The 15,600-nt window shown below is 40.9% G+C and overlaps 1 protein-coding gene and 1 long non-coding RNA gene across 3 annotated transcripts; one reads left to right on the top strand and one right to left on the bottom strand.

Moving 5' to 3' along the window:
• The first annotated feature begins 1,951 nt into the window (after positions 1-1,951).
• On the top strand, positions 1,952-3,062 carry LOC143106377 (uncharacterized). Of its 2 annotated transcripts, XR_012983676.1 has the most exons (4): positions 1,952-2,115; positions 2,369-2,465; positions 2,568-2,678; positions 2,926-3,062. It is a non-coding gene; the product is annotated as an uncharacterized LOC143106377 (long non-coding RNA). The 2 variants fall into 2 exon arrangements; XR_012983675.1 differs by having other exon boundaries at positions 2,568-3,062.
• Positions 3,063-4,919: 1,857 nt separating this feature from the next.
• On the bottom strand, positions 4,920-12,154 carry LOC143106851 (uncharacterized). The gene is made up of 13 exons (XM_076271327.1): positions 11,918-12,154; positions 10,893-10,920; positions 10,716-10,801; positions 10,389-10,421; positions 10,175-10,264; positions 9,997-10,062; positions 9,811-9,899; positions 9,530-9,632; positions 9,180-9,294; positions 8,663-8,715; positions 7,387-7,465; positions 5,937-6,130; positions 4,920-5,151 (listed from the first exon to the last, which is right to left on the bottom strand). The coding sequence occupies exons 2-12, from the start codon at positions 10,897-10,899 to the stop codon at positions 5,979-5,981; spliced, it is 873 nt and encodes a 290-aa protein (XP_076127442.1). The 5' UTR covers positions 10,900-10,920; positions 11,918-12,154; the 3' UTR covers positions 4,920-5,151; positions 5,937-5,978.
• Positions 12,155-15,600: the final 3,446 nt, after the last annotated feature.

The raw sequence follows: 15,600 nt of genomic DNA, 5'->3' as shown, positions 1-15,600 counted from the left end.
TATTCTATGCTGTCATTAAGTGTTGATCCAGGACCATCACAGCATTACATTGATCCTGGACTGTTGTTTATTGTTAGTCCTGGACAATCACAGCCACAGTTATTCTATGCTGTCATTACGTGTTGATCGATCCAGGGCCATCTCAGAGTGACATTAATCCTGGACTGTTGTTTATTGTTAGTCCTGGACAATTACAGCCACAGTTATTCTATGCTGTCATTAAGTGTTGATCCAGGACCATCACAGAGTGACATTCATCCTGGACTGTTGTTTATTGTTAGTCCTGGACAATCACAGCCACAGTTATTCTATGCTGTCATTAAGTGTTGATCCAGGACCATCACAGAGTGACATTCATCCTGGACTGTTGTTTATTGTTAGTCCTGGACAATCACACCCACAGTTAATCTTTGCTGTCATTAAGTGTTGATCCAGGACCACCAGCATTACATTTATCCTGGACTGTCATAGAGCGTTTGTAAAGTCAAGGTCATTTTTATTCTTGACCTTCGTGCAAGATTATGCACCGTTATGCCATATTTTTACCTTCATGAAGGCAATTTGATGGTAAACAAACTTGTCATAGGCGAATTGTTCACCTAGCATAGCTGTACAGCATAGGCCTAGTGGGTCCCTACCGAGAAACCAGCTGTGCAACTTCCAAAACCAGTGCCCCGCCAAATCTAGCAAGAATCGTAAAACATACCTTGTCAGTATATAAAGCTCTTTGGAGATAGTTTTTGCCTGTAGTTAATCCTTCACCTCCACAACAAAAGCATTTGCATTGTGTAGGGAGGGATATATGTCGGAAGAACTTTGCTATTTACAGTAGCAGAGTAACATATAAATGCATTGTGACTCTAGAGGGAACTATACAGTCTGTAAAGATACCTAAACCTGAATAGTGTACATTTAAGTGGTAGCCCAGGACAATCACAGCATTACAGTCCCAGAGTAATTGCTGCCATTAAATCATAACTCTGGCATTATGCGATCTATAGCCCTGTTGTTCAAGGTCACAAGTGCTGTCTATATAGCAAAAACTACATTTTTCCAGCACCTAAAGCTAACCTATCAGGGCACTTGGCTTAAGTTTGGTTAATTTCAAATGCCCAGTTAGGTTAGTTTTAGCTGCTGGGTTATTTATTAACTGTATAATGGAAAGTATTGTGAGTAAAGTCTGTGGAGGTTAAAAGCATGTGTTATTTTCTTTCAGAGATGGAGGATATTATTAAAAAAGCAGTTATCAATGAAGAGAAAGGAAAAGGTGGATCCAGGAAAGCTAAAACTAGATGTTTGTGTCATACCACGTCAACAGAAAGATATTCATACCATTGTAATGGGCAAACTGAAAAACCTGGATGGACAATACAGCACATTCAATTGCACCTCAAAGAAAGACCAGGAAAAAAATTATTTCAAATTTAATTGTCTTCGGTTTGGACATCCAAAGCCGAAAAGTTACCGATCTGTAGGCTGCAAGGCTTATGTCTCATTCAAAGTCAGCACTGATTGGGAAGGTTACACAGTAATTGTACAGCGTGTATATGACCACCATACTAACCATAGCACCAGCGATCCTGGGGATGTACACTCAAACTGTATGGCCCCTGAGCTGAAAATTAAAATAGAAGAGCTCCTTTCCCTTGGAACAAAACCAGACATAATATTAACCGAGTGTCACAAGTGGGCCAGAAATCAAGGACACAGTAACGTTCATGATAGAATGTACTTTGTCACTCCACGTGATATTGACAATGTGAGAACAACTGTCACGAGAAGGAAACACTTCAATTCTAATGACAACCAGAGTGTTGAATGTTTATTGACTGGGGCAATGCAAGAGCCTGTGTTATTTTACCAGCCATACACGTCATATCAGGAGCTGATTATTCTTCTTCAGACACCGATGATGAAGTCAAACTTAGATAAGCTTGTGTTTGTGGACACCACTCACTGTGTCAATCAGTATGACTTTCCTCTGCTCACACTCCTTGTAAGGGATGATCATGGACGAGGAGTTCCGGTGGCATATGCCATTGTTAGCAACGAATGCCAAAACACTCTGGAGAAAGCTCTTGCACAACTGAGGAAGCAGTTCTTGTGCCCTCCAAGGTAAACCGAAATCAGTGTTTTGTTTTATGTGTGCATGTTGCAATTGTGTGACGGTTCTCGTGTCAATGACCTGGCTCATGCCTCTCTAGTATCTTTACTAATCTAAAAACGTAAGCCTGTTGGGCACATCTTTACATTGGCTGTGTATGGTGTCCAAGTTCATTTTTTTTTAAATTTATACTGTATTGGAACCTACACCCCCACCATGCACTGAGTTTTGGTCACACCCATTTTGCCATAACCTTCCTTTTAGGGCATTCATGGTTGACAAGGACTATGCTGAAATCAATGCATTATCAAGTACTTTCCCAGAGTCTGCCATCCTTTTGTGCTGGTATCACGTCTTGCAGGTAGATCATTTTTAAGTCCACTGCATATTGCAATAGCTTTTCTTTACACTCTCAGATTTAGTCAGTGTCCTCCATTGTCTAATTGTTTCCCTTAATCAACAGGCAGTTGAAAGATGGCTATCCAAAACGGACTCTAGTGTGCATGGACCCTCCAATGTTAAGATCAGAGATTGCATAATATCTTTTTTTTGCAAACTCAAGGCTTGTAAAACTGTAAGTGTATTGTAAGTAGGTCTGTGCATGCGTGGACTTGATAATATAGGCATTACTATGGTGAAGTAGGCTATAGCGATATGTTGTGAGTTGAAATTCTAGGCATGTTTTAGGTGTACTGTACATAGCTTATTTGTAGTATTTTGACATATCTTCATCATGTTACAGCATACTACATCCACTAATGTATTTGAAAATGATGTGATTCATGTACCATGTAAACTTGTGTTTTTCATATTTCTTGGAGGTTGCTGAATACAAAGCCACATCAGAGAAGTTCTGTCATGAATTTAAACAGTACCCAGCTGTGTGCCATTACTTCAAAAGGCACTGGGAGGATATTGGGCACATGTGGTCAAATTATGGACGTTGCTTCAACCACTTGGATTCGGAAACGAATAATGTGATTGAGCGGTAAAAATGTCATTTTTGCCCAACCTTACATGCTATACATACTAAGTTATTAGCCATACATATCCTACTGTGTATTTAACAGGTGTCTAGCATTGATAGCAATCAGTATAATTATTGTTTTATAAATATTGTTCTTCAGATTTTTCCACAGGCTGAAGTACCAGTTTCTCGGCGGCTCCAGAAACAGGCGCATCGATGACCTCATTCAAGTGCTTCTGGGAAAAGCTGAGGATTACTTTACAATCATCCAAAATTTGCAATTTGCTGGACGTATAAAGAATAAATGCACATTCATTCATTGTACTTCACCAGAAAAAAACAGAGGATTTGATCAAAGTAATTCTGACACTCTGTATGTCCCATTGCCAACCACTGGAAGCACTACAATTGGCAATCTAATCACAGAGAAATCAGTGCAAAGTCATTCAGACAGTGCAGATGTCCCTGGGCCAACCATATTTAGCACTAGTACTATGGATAATCTAAACACAGATAAATTGGTGCAAAGCAATTCAGACAGTGCAGGAGTTTCTGTGCCAACCATGGGGAGCAGTACTACTGAGTTGACAAGTGTTGAAAAATTAATGAATGTCACGCGGATTGTTAGCTGTTGGACAAACATTCCCAATCGCATTGAAGATATGATAGACAGACTACATAGCCATGTTGTACAGGCAGAGAGTCAAGGTCACATCAATGTCCCATATCCCATTAATGTTGTTGACAGAACCCTTAAAATCAGACCATTATTTCCAAGTCGAAAAGGTACTATGGGTTCAGGCACTTTGTCTTGCAAAGCTGAAACACCAGCGAAGACAGTGGAAACCCCTGATTACCCTCTCAAAAAGCGATTGAGAAGCTCAACATTTAAACATAAACGCCTCAGATTCTCTAAGCAGTAATGGGGGTCAGGGCAATTCTAAACCAAACCCTTGTAGTGCAACAGGCAAAAGATACTGTCTAATGCTCTTACAGTATAATCATGTGTGCATATTGATGATGATATGTGATGAAAGACTGTCTCCGCTGTTACTTGTAGCGGATGTTGCCCAGATCCGGGCCTGATCTGACCTCAGGGGTGTATAATAAAACAAGAGTTGGTTAAGCTATGAACTCTGTTATGACGGTGAAGTTGGTTCTGATTCTGTATGAGATTAAAAATTGTTTGATTCAGTATAACATGAATGAGAGTACTAATAAAGCATGTGTCTAGAACACAAATTATCGTGCGTGTTCTGTGTCATCTTTACACCCCCCAACACACACACCATTACACCCCACACAACCAGTAGGCGTAAGTCATTTAGAGAATGTCAGAAGGAAGTAGGTACATAATTGACTAATCTTTATGGAGAATACGGGGGGGGGGGGGCTTGTTTCCTTTCAGTCTATGTAGAACGCACATTATTAAATAATAGATTGCGCCTGCGCCAGCTGACATGACTCACAGCAGATATGGAATTTTGTCTGCATTGGCTATGGTGCAAATTCCCTTACTATTCATTAAATTGAACATTATGACTGACCATATAAATCACTATATGTTTCCTTAATAAACCATTGTAGGCATACATTTAAAAAGTCATTATATCACACAATTTGGTTAATTAGATTTTCTGTAGGCTAGCCTAACCATTATACCATACCCCCTCCCTACACACACTATTTCATCACACCCCATTATTATTACTTATACCGGTAATTCCGTTGGAGTAGCACGACAATGAACTACTTGAACTGATTAGACAGTGTTATTGTGTGTTCAATTTGCCCATACATGTAAATGTATGAAATTATTTAAAAAAAAGAAACTCAGAATGAAGAATATGTTTTTATTTAGAAACTAAAAAGTCTGCATCATGAACAACAACGACATCATTCTGTTTAGTATTTTTTTTTTTTTACATTTTGGGACTAAACATTCAATTGATCCAATTTCGCGCACAGCACGGAAAGAACATGGACCAGTGCAGCTGGTCCGAACGAATGGGTCTCTAAACTAAAAGCAGAGTCGCAATCGTACATTTTGGCGTTTTGGATCATCTTCATCAGAGTCTGTCTGTGAAAAAAAAACATCAATCACAGCAAAACAACAAATTATTATAAGACCTATGGTATGGCATATGGTTTAAAACTAGGGCTGTGAATCGATTAAAAAATAAACTAAATCACATGCATCCATTTTTGGCTATTACATATTTAGACATATTTTAAAAACAATTTTGGCAGACGAGTGAATCAATGAAAAGCCAAACTAACATTATACACTTTTCTACAACTCAATGACCGAACTGAAGTGATATTAATTTGGCTACCCCAGCATCATTAACAGCTCAATCAGCACACTAGGCCTCCTTTCTGCATATCTGCAAACTGTAGTTAAAAATATTGGTGTCCTAGTTGATAGTTCTTTAAATTTTAGTAAACTAGTGAGCAGTGTGGTGAAGGGCCGCTTTTATCATCTAAGAACTTTAGCTAAGCTCAAACCTTTTTTTTTAATATCACAACAATCACAAAAAACAATTATCCATGCTTTTATCACATCCCGCCTTGTAAATGTAAATCAGGTTTGGCATCAGTGTAGTGCCTAGAATCAGATGATGATAAATGCAAATGACTGAAGTTTCCATTCACTGTCAAAGATTAGTTTAGGTTAGATTCAACTTCATTGCCATTGATTGTGAAGAGTACAAGTACAAAGACAACAAAATGCAGTTTGCGTCTAACCAGAGGTGCAAATAAGCAGAAAAGTGCAATGTGATGATATACAGTACAGACAGGTGCATTGAGGTGATACTTCAGACTTGACGAACTATAATACTGTGATTGGATCATAATACTTACTTTGTTTTGTCTGCCATGTCTTCAGTGACACCCTGACAGATGTCAGCTGAATTGACATTGTGGACCAGGCTCCCTGCAAACCCATCCGCCAAGTCCATGGCCTCTCCCTCTGTAAGACAGCTGAAAATTGTCGTTTTTGTTTTCTTTTTTGGTGGCTGCTGCAGTACCACTGGAGGCAGGTTTGCCCTTCTTCCCTAGAAAGAGAATGAAATTGAAAATTGTAAGGACTCTATTTCTTTTTGAATCTATAGCTTAAAAGTAAAAAAAGAGTCCCTATCTTTGTAGGATTTGGCAGCACAGTGGTAATTTGAAGAAGCTTGTTGGAGCCATTTTGGGTTGAATTTAGTTAAACCACATCTTGTTTTATATAGTGCGGTCTAAATTGGGTCAGGTACACTGTTTCTTGAAAAAAAAAAATAGTTAAACAATATCAAGAGGGGGTTGAATAATTTCACTGGCAACTGTATAGTGGGTTGAGGCAGCCGTGGCCTACTGGTTAGCGCTTCGGACTTGGAACCGGAGGGTTGCCTGTTCGAACCCCGATCAGTAGGCACGGCTGAAGTGCCCTTGAGCAAGGCACCTAACCCCTCACTGTTCCACGAGCCACTGTTGTTGCAGGCAGCTCACTGCACCGGGATTAGTGTGTGGTTCACGGTGTGCGGAGAGTGTTTCACTAATTCACAGATTGGGATAAATGCAGAGACCAAATTTCCCTCACAGGATCACAAGAGTATATATACTTATACTTACTTATCCTCAATGTGATTAGGAATATAAATTGGCACTACAGACATTTCATGAAAACCTACCCCAATAAGACTCCTGAAGACATTGGCCGACATGTTTTCACCTTTAATTCTTCGCTGTATTTCCGCCGGAGTCATTTTGTACATTTTTTTTTTGGCCCCCGTGACCGCTAGGCGACCAGGGACTGCAATACTGCCTTGCTCCTCCTTTTCCTGGGCCAGTCTCTGGCCGTCCTCCTTTTCCTGGGCCAGTCCCTGTTCTTCTTCCTCCTTTTCCTGGACCTGTCCCTGTTCTTCTTCCTCCTTTTCCTGGACCTGTCCCTGTTCTTCTTCCTCCATTTCCTGGACCCTGCCCTGGTCTTCGTCCTTGCTGTCACTGCCCTCAAGGTTTCCCTTTCCCTGATCTTCTCCCCCTTCATCTCCTAACATATCTTCCTTCCTCCTTCCTTTCCTTCCTTCTTCTTCCATGTCTTCTCCCCATATACTCCCAAAAATCTGTCCCTTGTCTGCTAAATTTTTTCTGATCTCTGAAGTATAAAGATGAATGTAAGTGCTCTGTAGCATTTTAGAATCATGAATTCAAGTTCAGTACAACTAAGTTCACAATCAGTTCACATGCAGTTATCAATCATCTGTTAATGTTAAAAAAGTTTTATACTAAGTAAAATTAGAGTGATAAATTGTTGAACAGAATATGTACTCACCTTTACAATAGGCGCAAATAGGACACACTTTTGTTGCACAGCGTGCATGCCTGTAGGCAGCACAGCCATCACACTTGACCTTAAATGAAAAGAAAGTTGTCAAATACTAATAAAGTTACACTTTAAGGATTAAGGTTTTTAAATTTAGGAAGGTGTGTTAATTGTCATTCCTACATGGTGTACATCAGGGGTCTTCAATTGGCGGGCCGCGGTCTGGGTCCGTACCCGGACCCTGACGTGATCGATCCTATCCGGACCCGGACCATATTGAGATTTTCACTACAGATTTTCACAGCTGCGCTAAATGTTTCGTAGGCTATAACACAGTGGTCTCCAACACAGTGCCCGCGGGCACCAGGTAGCCCGCAGAACGGCTATGAGGCGCCCCCAGCGCACCTTCTAAAAATAGCCATCAGGTCCCCTGCAGATCACGCTCTAAAAACACATTGTGAAGTTTTCAATAGATATTCTAGACCAGAACCATTTTAAGAATGTACAGTATGTAGCCACACATCTGTAACATTAAATTGATATTGGTGATACCTTACAAAAAACATTTAAAGTTGTTGATGGATGGGTTCAAGGAACCAGCTGTGGAATATCCCTCCTTGTCTCAGCTTAAATCTTATTTCAAGTTCACGTTAAGATCTTAAAATAGCTCAGGCTACTCTGTTTTACTCCCAATAGCCGGATATATAGACCGAGACTTTCTAATAAAGAGACACAGCACTCAGAAAATCCTCTATAGAAATGCATTGGGTTAGTCTGTCTACACATATCCCACCCCTTCCGCAGCAAAACGTGGACATGTGAATACATTGAGCCAATCATGTGGTGTGTTGTGAAGACATTGTGCCAATCATGTGTTGTGATCTCGCAGCTGGAGCAAAGTTGGTGTTGTGAAGCCATGCGCATTTCTGCCGAATAGATGCCCGATAAGTCCCCAAAAAGCATTGAGATATCGCCGCCGAGTGGAGGGACTTGCCTAAAAGGACTTTGATATAGATAGATAAATAAAAAAGATAGATAGATAGATAGATAGATAGACAGATAGCCTATACAGGCATGTTAATCATTCAAATATTATGATGCTCCGGGCCATTGCTTGAGGAGGGCTTAAGTAATTGAATACCCCTGGTGTAGGGACGAAATAAGGGTACTCGAAGCAAAGTGAGAACGGAGAATAGGTCAAACAAATGATAGTTACACTCAAACATGATTTTTAAACTGCCCCAATAAAGATTATTCCCATAAATGGTTACATGGTATACTTCACCTTTGTTTCAGATCGCATTATCCGCCGGCAGTCGCTGCACTTTTGTGTCCTGTCTACAGATGAAACTAATTTAAAGTTAATACATAGAAACCATGCTGATGGTTAACCAATTTCATGTATACCATAAATTAACATGATTTGTATTCAGGGTTTCTTCCTCATCCTGTGTGTACTCACATCATCAGAATGTGTTGGTGGTAAAGCATAGTGGGCATTACAAAAAAAAAGGTTATTTTTAGGCCTTTATAGTCCTAAAAGCGAAGGTGGAAGTCAAAGGTGGAAGTAAATAGCCTATAGCAAACTTATTTGGTGTCATTTGAATCATCTTTTTATGCACATTAAGAATATCAGGTGTCAGTGCCCAAATATTCGACAGAGCTACATAGAACAGAACAGATGTGGAATACAGTTACAAACTCGACTTTTGCCGCAGTGGGACTTTAAGTAAAAGCATAAACAAATCTATCCCATTTACTATGTATACTATGTATAATGTTAGATAACTGAAATACTTTACCTAATGACCTGAAAAGATCATGGCACAGCTGTGCTCGTATTTCGGACATCTCCCATCCAAAGTCCTTCACAATGCCCTGCTCAACTGCCCCACCATGTAAGAGCGCTTGTGCATACTGGGGAATGAAGAACAAAGTGGCCTAAAGATTAGAGAAATAAGCTTGTGACCAAAACCTTCTCCAGCAGACATGCTAAATGTTCCGGAAGATTGAACTGTACTTATAAGTAGCTTCCAGGTTTGAATATGTACAGTATGTGATGAGGGCACTGAAGAAATATAGTGAGTGCTATGTTGACAAAAATAATCACTGATTTAGTGCAACAATGCAATGCAATATCAACAAAAATTACCAGAATGACATGGACACCACAAGAGTGTCCATCTGTCTGCATTGGATGCTGGACATTAACAATCTCCCAGGGCCCATCACAGCCCCTCGCTGCAGCAAATGAGCTGGTCAGAATGGAGAAAAGATAATGAGGTAGTTATTTTGTATAGATTCAAGGAGTTATAACTGTAACTCGGCTACCACAGAAGGTGCATCATAGTTAGGAACTATGCATTAGGGAAATGGACCCCAGTATAGTGTTAATCAGGTAAAAAATAGGTTGCCACTGTTTGCGGATATCACCTCCAGTTGTTCAGGATATCCTGTTCCTTGGCTTTGGACTCTCCGAAGGAGTTCATATAAACTACAATTCTCCGTTCTATGCCTGCATACTAGAGCAGAGAACATTGTGAGTTTTACAGATTCCAAATTTCAACAGTTTTTTAGCACCGAAAGCATGTGAAAAAGAGCAAGCAGCAGAGCACTTACAAAAAGAGTCCAATGGTTGCTGTTCTCCAGCATGGCTCCCACGACATACTTCTGGAAGATGTTCATCTAACAGGAGAGAAAGAAGAAGTTAAAAACGTCAAAATTTAAATGACCACAATAGGTATAGTAAGCCCAAGTCTGCTGACCTACTGCACATTAAGAAAATACACACACACACCTTCAAAAAGTAGGAGTTTCTGGCTCTAGAAGAACCCTCCGAGATTTTGGTCATTATGTGGCTTGGTACATTAATGGTACCTGGAGAGTCCTGCGTCAAACAAAAACACAGAAATAGTGAGATTACATTTAAAAACTTAGCCAAAGTATATTATCACATCCTGCATCTGCCTCATGAGTACTGATAATTAAATGCTCAGTATTAATAATAATACCTTGCAGAGCAGAAAAAGGAAAGAATCGATCACCTGTTGAAGAAACATAGTTAGATCAATTCAAATTCCTGCATGCATTCCAATGATTTTCTTTCAAATTACTCTTTGAACCCAAAATTTGCTGTACATTGTTTGCTGAACAGCACTAGTAGGTTAATAGGCAAATTCTACCATGCCCCCCCCTCCAGCTTTTAATGTTGTATTTACATATTTTTTCAAATAGTAAAAGTAGCAATTTATCTGGTTTTAAAACTTAAAATCATATGTGACATAATTTCCATGCATCTACATTAACATATAGACACATGGCTGAAAATTAGTTGGAACCTCATCTGAAATATATGCGTCCTCGAAAAGATTCTTCAGACTAGACACATAGATAGTGTGAGGTCCAACCGTTCCAACAAGGTTATCTAATAAAAAGGAAAAGGATATCTTTAATTTGACATAATTTGAAATAAACTAATGATGACACTTTTTTATCACGCAGCCTTTCACACTTACCAGGCATCCTGAAAGGTTTCCCAGTTTTCTGAAACATAGATTCAAATGATTAAAATAAGGTGTGGACAAAGTAAGGATGAATGTCACTGTCATATGTGGGCCCAGGCTAAACATAATGCTGGTGGTCCTGGATCAACACTTAATGACAGCATAGAATAACTGTGGTTGTGATTGTCCAGGACTAACAATAAACAACAGTCCAGGATGAATGTCACTCTGTGATGGTCCTGGATCAACACTTAATGACAGCATAGAAAAACTGTGGCTGTGATTGTCCAGGACTAACAATAAACAACAGTCCAGGATCAATGTCACTCTGTGATGGTCCTGGGCTAACATTTTGCGATACCACAAGATAAATGTGATTCTGTGATGCTCCTGGACTAACGCTTTTTATTTTTTATTGCTTATCCGTTTCAATTCAAATTCACTTTCATCACCTCCACTGCTATCAATGAAGGTGTGATATTTCTGTCTGTCAGAAATAAATTGCCCCCCAACACCACCACTTTCATGTGAGGCGGGAGACTTGCAGCTAATTGTAGCATCGCGTGCATGCGTTGCTAATGCCATAAAGTTTGATTAAAACACACATTGCTAAGGAGTTTTGTCTGTAATGTTATTTATGCAAACATGTCTACAGACTCACACTGGCTATTAGCTTGAACATTTTAGTAGTAAGCTACCTTTAGGCTAGTTCATACCACCACAAGTCTGCTATTGCACTAGCTGGTCATGCTAGGTAGCCTGTTTTTCATAGGATCAAAGTGCTTAGCCTACAGCCTAATGACAGACATTCCATCATGTTAAGAGATATAACTGGGCACTAATATTTTTTTTCGTATCAATATCAGACTTGGTAGCTCAACCTTTTCCAAATTTAGAACAGCTAACACACTACCTAGTTATGCTAGATATCATTATTAGATTGTTTTTAGACACATTAACTCTATAATGGTTTTGAAAACGTTCAAGAGGCAAATAATCGTTTTGAGTGCTTAAAACTCTTGGAAATAGGCTCTTACCTGTAAGGCACGATTGTAAAGAATCAAGAATCACACAGTGAAGAATCCACTTGTCTGCGATGCACGGCTAGTAGCTCTGAAATGTGAAATTGGCGGGAGCCTGTTTTTTTCACCTTCACGTCGCACTTTTAATCACATCACAATCCAAACTTGCCACTTATTGGTTGGTTGTAATGTTAATCCAGGGCAAATAACTTCGTTATTGATCCTGGACTGTTAGTTACTTGGTGATATCAGATCGTGCACAGTTATCTACCTACGGTGCAACAGAAAGAGTTTGTTTCCCTACAACCGGACATGCTAAATATTCTTCTTACGGGAACCCAACTTAACGTACGAGGTTGTTGAGTCTGTTTTGCCTTGTATTGTTTATGTAGATAATACAGTTCTACAATGTTGGCACAGGATATATGTTACAAGTTATGGGATTTCAAAAAGATCCTAAATGAATGGGCTTCTATGGGGGTTAGCGAAGAGATGGACCCTCCAGCCTCCATTGGTGTTTCATCTTCCGGGAATTCGCCTGCCCCCTTGGGCGATGGCCATCTTTATGCAAATTAATCAGTTGAACATGACGCGACTATCCAATAAAAGCACAAGTTTGTACTGTAGGTCCTTTGTTGTACCACAACGGTGCCTGAGAAACTTTGGTTCCGCTTACAAGACAAATGAATGTTTTAGGGGCCCATTAGATAGGATGTGCTTTGCTGCTTATAAAACACAAGGTGCACTATGTTTTCATAAAAACGTGAATGACGTCGGGCGTGTGTCCGCTTTGAATTGAACTTTTTTTCAATTCGAGGCACTCATGGTGCCTCGGTAAAACGTGAGGCGCACAAGCAGCACACAAAACGCTTACTGCCAATACAAAATGTGGCGTTAACAAGAACTGGCAAGAAGTTTAATTTAGTAGCTGACTACGCCACCCTAGTATCAAAATCAGGGAACAGGCTCAACAGGCTCACAGGTTCAGGCATGAGACGGAGACAGAGTTTCACAAAATGAAATGTTTTTATTTAAGCACAGAGGATGGGGAACAAATTAAGAGAAACCTAGACTGGAAGGAAAGAGCTGTAACACAAGACTAAAAAAATATTAATTTATTATTAAAAATGTACAACTTTGTGCCCCATTGTGTGGGAATGTAACAAAACATAAGACAAGACAATTAATTAGACAGGAGGAAGGGGGGCTTACCATAGGGAGGAAGGCTATCCTGAAGCGAGGGATGTCAGGATCACACGTGGATATAGGAGACAGCAACCACCGCAACCCACACAGGTGAACAGTACTGAAAACACACAGTGAAGCCACACATGCACTACAAGCTAAAGACTCCCACCAACACCAGGTGACCAGCTTCCCCTGCAGCACCCTCTACTCCTGCAAAACAAACCACAACAGACAACGAAAAAGTACAGACAACAACAGTTGTTAAAGGAGTTCGGTCTCATACCGAACTACTGAGGTGCCTGAACCCGGGGAAGGCCTGGCTGACGCGCTAGGTGTTATGAGTGCTACGGTCACTTGATTGCCCTGTGCTAAACAAACGCAGAAGACAACGGTTGATGCTGATAATCCAAAGTGGTCCATTTATTCCAATACAGTCCATAGTTTCCATCAGTAGCAATACAACGTGCCGCGCGCAAGCGGTCAAAAACCCTTTGCCCTTCCGGGTCAGACACCTGCCAACAAAATGTGTATTTGCTACCTTTATACCTAAGACATACGCCACCCAGTGTTAGACAAAGGAACAAAAAACAATAGACACAACACAGCATTTGGCTCTTACAACAGTAATCACACCAGTAGGCCCGGATGACACAGGCTGACCCTTATAGAGCTGACTGACTTTCCCGTTACCACAATGAATACAAATAGAAACTAAATCAAAGACATTCACACAATAAGGGAGTGGATTGCCATCCAAATGACAAATTCAAATAAACAACAGACAGGCACAACTGCTTTGAGAAGCCCAGCATCAATAGGAGGCCTGTAGACTAGGCTGTGGAATTACACAGCGGGCAGGCCTAACTATGCCTGCATATGTGCCTACTTAAAGCTTCCCAAAATCATGCGAAAGAAATAACAGTAAGATACAATGACAACAGACATGTAAATCAATGAGGAAAGACAAACAGAGGCAAAACAGCAGCAAGCAAAGGATGGCGACGCTGGCGATAACATCATACAACCACAGTGGAGGTTAGACGGCACACTGTAGCTCCAAAGTGTTTGGAGGGGAATCCCAAAACCGGCTGCCACCCGGAAGATCACCACACAGACCGGAACAGCCTTCCCGAGAGCGCTGAGAGTCAAACAAACCAGCCTCACCTCTGCTGCATACCTGTCCCATGGTGCAAGTCAACTTTTAAAGAAACCAACCAGCTGAATCCACTGATTTACTCATGAACGGCCTTAAAGGTTGTATCAGCGATTTCAGGCCCAAACATAAATGATCACATTCATCTAATCTTTCCTAACGATCCGCTAGCTGTCTGCCCCATAAGCAGGCCGTCAAAAAAACGCATCTCTGTAGGCAGCCTAGCAGGGTTGGGTTCTCAAGTTTTGAGCTCAGCTTGGAGTGAGATTTTGGCAGGGGGGGCTGGGGGGGGGACACTCACTCACTAAAATGTTTCGCTTGTGTGCAAAATCATGTGCTCATTTTAATTGTTGTACAATTAGTGTTGAATTGAATAAAGTAAGTGCACTATTTACTAAGATGAGTGCACCATTTACTAAAATAAGTGCGTAAAACTTCTGCACTATGTAGCAAAAGGTGCGCACACATGGACAGACGATTATCAGCCAGTGGGCCCCTAGGTACAGATGTGAAATGGCCCCCCCTGGGGGCATGCTCCCCCAGAAGAAATGTTTAAAAAATAACCCCTTAAATAACGACTTCTGGTGAGTTTTTTTGAAAGAAGCATTAACCTAGCCTGACGAGCCAGACCCACATTAAAATGTAGGGTCTGGGCACTTACCGTTCGCAGTGCTCAGTCCGAGGGGCGGGATAATTGGTTGTCTTTCACATTCCCTCTGCACGCAATAGGACAGCGCTATGAGTCCCATGCGTTTCCCACCAGCGGAGCTAGTTGGCTAGTTCAAACTTTTGCCGACTTAATAAAAGCTTAACTCGTGTCACACTGTTCGCCAACAGCAACATCCATCTTATTTGTTTTCAAGTAGCAGGGTATTCAAGCCAAACCGTTGCACTCTAATGTATCAAATGTAATTTGCTGCCGCTAGGGTGCGTCTAGATTTCTAGGCTAGCATTAACCTTTTGAGACCTTGAATTTGTCATTGTATCATAAGTTATGACCATAACTATGGATCTATGAGACCGAACGGTGACCGTCACCACGGTCTTACTACGAATGATGCCATTCAGCTACCTGTCACGAGACCCTTATATCAAAATTGTCACATGTGACTGACTGGAGGCAGGTCCTGCTGCATAAAGCGGATGCCAGGACATGGCTCTTCCTCCTTGCCTGGACGCTTCGGTTTGTTCCGAGCGACAAAGGAGGGTGACGGTCATCGTTCGGTCTCATAGATCCATAGTTATGGTCATAACTTACGATCTATTTCGACCTCTCTCTGACCGTCACCACAGTCTTACTACGGATGACTAGTACCGACAATGTTGCGAGGAACCGAGGATCCCTCTTCACTAGTCT

The sequence above is a fragment of the Alosa pseudoharengus genome, unplaced genomic scaffold (assembly GCF_046254945.1).
Source record: "Alosa pseudoharengus isolate Yale_2024_CS ecotype anadromous, Long Island Sound unplaced genomic scaffold, YU_APseudo_1.1 YU_APseudo_1.1_scf_6, whole genome shotgun sequence".
Taxonomy (NCBI): Eukaryota; Metazoa; Chordata; class Actinopteri; order Clupeiformes; family Clupeidae; genus Alosa; species Alosa pseudoharengus.
This window is presented reverse-complemented; position numbering and strand designations above follow the sequence as displayed.